Raw genomic sequence first — 5,061 nt, forward strand, 5'->3', positions numbered from 1 at the left:
AACAGACACAATGTCTACATCTCTGATTGCTGTTGTTCATCATTAACATCTATAATCTGACAGTATTCACAGCTTTATTATAATCAGGTGATTTCTCTGTTCACTCTTAGCTGAGTTTGAAAGGAAATACAAGCAGCTTGGACTGATTGGCAGAGGGGGCTTCGGGTCTGTCTATGCCGGCTTTCGCCTGGAGGATTCATTACCGGTTGGTATTATATTGTGTTCTTGGCCTTCTGTCTGTCTTTGACTCAAATCTAAGCAGGCACCCTGAAAGCATCACTGCTGATGTCTGCAGAAAGGATAAATACTTGTGCTTGTGTCCAACAGGTGGCCATCAAGCACGTCAAGATCAGGAAAGGTCAAAACGGGCCGAGTAAAGTGAGTGAACTGGTTTAGAAGCAGCCGGCCTCTCAGTCATGTTAGTAGACAGTATTTGTCCTTTGCTGTTAGTTACACAATCAGGTCATTGTGGTTTCTAAGGTGGGCCGTGTTCCCCTGGAGGTGGCCCTCATGCAGAAGGCCGGAGGTGGACCAGATTCAGTGGGGGAGTTTGCTGCCGTCACCCTCCTGGACTGGTACCATGTGGATCAGAAGCTGGTCATCGTGATGGAAAAGCCGCCAGCATCCATGGATCTCGCAGAATACGTGTTCAGCAAAGGAGATATTCTAAAGGAAGATGAGGCCAGGGTAGGGAGGATGGAGGTTTGGTGTTTTTGCTACGTCTGCATTCGCTGGCAGACTAAGAGCTTTTCTGCTTTTTCCCTTTAACAGCTGCAGCAACAACTTTTAACTTTGATAAACCATCATTTCTTAAATAACCGTGTAATATAATTAAAAGGACCCACTAATAATAACTAAATGAGTTCTTAACAGAAATGTGATGGAAAATTATTTCCCAGTTTGACTTGAAGGATCATTTTTTATTTTATTTCAAAAACCTTTTGGATTAGGAAATAAATAATACAATCAGACAAAGGAAACTTGATTAAATACAAAAGGCATTTTCCAAATGACATTAATTGTATTAGAGACAAATAAACGATTCCCACTGGTTTCTGAGTGAAAACATCTATTGTTATTATCTTAATTAGAACCTGTCTGACAACATGAAGCTGACAAAGGCTGGTCTCACGTTTGACCAAAAAGCAAACCGATGATCCCCAAGACTTTTAGCAAAACTATTTATAGGCTGACGAGATAAAAAAGGGAACTTTTAGGAAGATGTCTGTCAGGACAAAAATGTGCAGCGTTTCTACAGCGTTTTGGAAAAAAACTTTGAGTGAGGAAAATCTGACCGTTTGAGCAAAAAAAGGATGAGCAAAAGCTTATGGAGTTTATGGAGTGAATTTTGTTACATTGTTGCAAGCAAGGAACCTTTTTAGTTAAAGGAAGTGTAAAAAAAAAAGTGCAATTCAGGAAGGAAACAGTTTGAATCAAAAAGTGGTTTTGAGATCAGCTTTGCTGTTTTCTCAAATATATATTTATTTAATTTTGTTTTTTTAGCATACTTTATTATTTTTTTTTTAATGGGTCCCTCCTTCAAAGGAAACCCGCCCCCAAATGTAAGCAGAATATGATCTGGGAAATTCAAAATGAAAAGGATGCAATTAAAAAAACTCAATCTGACAAAAACAAAAAAGTAAATAAATATTTGAAAATACAAAATCTTTTAATAATTAAATAAAACATTTGAAAAAAAAAAATTACATCTGAAATATAAATAAAAAAAAAACTTAAAACAAGAGTATAAGAAAACAGCTTAGTTTTTTCTCAAAACCTTTTCTTAAAGTTTTTCTGTTTCATCCCTGCATTGATTTTTTTCTCCCAATTTCATTTAGCGAAAGTACGTTTTTCTACAACAATAATGTAACAACATCCCCTCCATAAAGTTCCTGCCACTGATATAAAAGATTTACGGCCTCTTATCATGAAGGCTTGATGTCAGCCGTCGCCACCAACAGAGACTCAACCAGTCTTTAGGTTTAGGGAAAAATAATCCATCTTGGTTTAATTACCTTCTCTATCTGTCTCTGATCAATGGAAAATGCATTTTGTTTAGAACTCAGTTTATCTTTTTCTAATAATACATTTTTCTTAATGATCATTAATGTGTAAAAATAAAAATAGAATAAATTGGTTACAGTTTTATTTAATCTCAACAACTGAAGATGAGATCTTTAATGATAAAGACATTTTTCATTGTTTTATTCCAGATTCTTATGAAACAGATGGTGGACGCTGCCATAGACCTCCAAAACAAGGGGATTTTCCACAGAGACTTAAAGTTCGAAAACACTCTGGTGGAAATGGGATCCCGGGGGCCTCGCATCCGAATTGTTGACTTCGGCTGTGGAAGGTTCCAGAGGAAGAGGGCCTTAAGAACTTTTCATGGTGAGTTTCCACTTTATTAAACATTTAACTGAGATCCTCTTTGAGTCATTTCCTTTAAAAAGCAAATGGAAGAACAAAGCATAAAAGTCTGCTCTGACTATGCCTGTATTCCAGGTACTCTTGCTTACGCCCCCCCAGAATGGTTCAGCTGTGAAAAATACAGACCTTCTCCAACCACGGTTTGGCAGCTGGGAATCATTCTTTTTCACATGCTGCACAAGTATTCATTTGACACCAGATTTTTTACACGGGGCCTCATTAAATTCGACAGCAACCTTTCTCAAGGTGGGAACATAACCAGCTAGTGTCTTACTAGCTACCGCCCGCCTGTGCTTCTGACCATTATCCCCTTGGCTTCTCTTTCCAGAGTGCCTGAATTTTCTTAACTGGTGTTTGGAGGAGAACAGTAAGAGACGTGCCACCCTGGAGGATCTCCGTTCTCATTCATGGCTAATGTGACTGAGCCCCGTCCCTCAGGGATCCACTGGGCCTTTGTTTGTTGTAAATATGATAAAACAATATTGAAATTTCTCTCTGACTGTTGTGTGCGTGTTTGTAGACTAGAAGAAAAGCTCAGTCTAGCACCCTGACTACAACATCCTTCAATATTTTCTGGAGCTATAAGTCGACTTTATTGTGTCTGAGGAAATCCCACTTTCATCTTGACCAAGCTGGATGCATTTTGTTGATCTTTTAACACCAATAAGATTTTGTAAACAAGTTATTAAGATAAAGCTGGGTATGCAGTTTAAAACCAGGATATTGTTGAGGATCTCAACCTTCCACCAGCCTTCCTGTACATAACCATCATATTATAATCCTAAACTATTTAATGGGAACCATCAAGTTTGATTTCTCTGGATATATTATTGATGATAAACTCAACTGGAAACCTCACCTCAGTTTTGTTCAAAGTAAATTGTCTAACAATATTTCTATACTGCAGAAAACTAAATGTTTTGATTGGATAAAAATGATCTATATGATGGTTAAAGCTATAAGCTGCACCAGCCCTAATGAGAAAACTCTGCCCCCGCATTTCAATATAACAACATAAGATAATATGTTTTCAAAAAGTCCTGAAAAAAGAAGTGGTTAAGAAGTAAAACTTGTTGGGATCCTGAGGCTTGCCCACCAGAGGGCGCCGAGGATCCTCTTCTGTTTTTATTTGTTTTCTGTTAGGACTGTGGTTACTGTTGAGATCTGGAGATCTATCATCTGTCTCCAGCAGAGTGCGCTGTGGGTCTCCTGGGCTGGAGCTTCCAGCACACCTGAAGCTCATCAGCCAATCAGGAGACCTTCCTTCATAAGCAGCAGTCAGACCTTCCTTCGACGCCGGAGTGTTTGACCAAGTTTGGTTAGCAAACCCAAGCCCCTGTTTATCTGGTGAATTTCAGTAGGCTCTAGAGAGAAACTGAATTCTAACCTGCCTCTGTTTTCTTTGCTCACAGAAAGCCTAACTGAAGTCTGAAGCTCTGGATTAGCTTCACCTGGAAACCTGCCTGCCTGCCCAAGGAAGCCAAACCTGAAGGTCTTAGTCTGGATTCCTCCTTCAGCTCTCAGGGGAGAGTTAGGAAGTTAAACCTGAAGATCTCAGTCTGGATTCCTCCATCAGCTCTCAGGGAAGAGCTAGGAACAAGACCCACGTCTGAGGCTCACCAGCCAGAAGCTAGACGCTGCCGCTGCTGAGCTCTCTGCTACTTCCACAATCTCTGGACTCAACCGGTTCCCCACCTCTAGGATCTGTCAGAACCTCTTCAAGGTACATTTAGAAATTACCCACTCATCATTCCATCTAACTGCCTGGCTAACCAAACTCTCATCCCCTCAGATATCTGTGAAACCTGTCCCGGACCTGTACCAGAACCTGTCCATATTACTCTGTGTGTTTCCCCTAAAATAAACATTGTTAACTTTTCTCAGTCTCCAGTCTGGTGTTCTGCATGTGGGTTAACTCCATTAGCCAATCATGACAAAACTATCCTAAATTTTTATCTGTAAAGCGCCTTGAAATGACTTGTGTTTTGAATTAGCCAATAAAAAAATAATTAAATCAAATTAAATTTACAGAATAAAAAAGGAAAAGATCTTGAAATAAATTCATGAGCAAACACATAAAAATATCTTAAAATAAATGAGAGATAAAGATTTCCATAAATTATTACAAAGTAGGTGGAAAAAAATAGCACCCCCCATGTTTGGTGAAAGAAAAAATAAATAAATGGTCAAAGAAGAATAACTTCAATCTCACAAAAATAGTAAAGAATTCTATGAAAAATGAATAAAAAAAAAAAATCAGATACAAATTTCCAACCATGTTTCAACAGAATGATTAAAAATATACCTGGACTAAAACGATGGTTTCCTGGACTATTTTGTTGCCCAATCTTTTCAGTCAATCACTGTTTTTCAATTGTTTATATGTTTGAATTTTGTAAATAAAGGGTTTTTAAAAGTAAAAAAAAAAGTATTCTTCAAAACCAAATCTTTTCTTAGGAGTTTCTGCTGTTGGATAATAACTATTTATAATTTTATGTTTTACTTCTTTTACTTTTGGATACTTTTTTTTTCTTTTATTATTAGGTCATAAACATTTACATGAAAAAAATACTCTCAGAGAGGATAGCAAAGGTGTACATGAACAGATAAAGATCAATAACAATAAAAGAA

The 5,061-nt window shown here is 37.7% G+C and overlaps 1 protein-coding gene across 1 annotated transcript in view; it reads left to right on the forward strand.

Moving 5' to 3' along the window:
• Nucleotides 1-2,850, forward strand: part of LOC107090589 (serine/threonine-protein kinase pim-2-like) — a 4,988-nt gene extending 2,138 nt beyond the window's left edge. The window contains exons 3-7 of the mRNA XM_015384052.1: nucleotides 328-378; nucleotides 481-687; nucleotides 2,214-2,391; nucleotides 2,506-2,676; nucleotides 2,759-2,850. Coding sequence (XP_015239538.1) covers nucleotides 328-378; nucleotides 481-687; nucleotides 2,214-2,391; nucleotides 2,506-2,676; nucleotides 2,759-2,850 — 699 coding nt within the window. The remainder of the gene's footprint in view (nucleotides 1-327; nucleotides 379-480; nucleotides 688-2,213; nucleotides 2,392-2,505; nucleotides 2,677-2,758) is intronic.
• The last annotated feature ends 2,211 nt before the right edge of the window (nucleotides 2,851-5,061 follow it).

Source organism: Cyprinodon variegatus, unplaced genomic scaffold (genome assembly GCF_000732505.1).
Source record: "Cyprinodon variegatus isolate N-32 unplaced genomic scaffold, C_variegatus-1.0 Scaffold301, whole genome shotgun sequence".
Classification (NCBI taxonomy): Eukaryota; Metazoa; Chordata; class Actinopteri; order Cyprinodontiformes; family Cyprinodontidae; genus Cyprinodon; species Cyprinodon variegatus.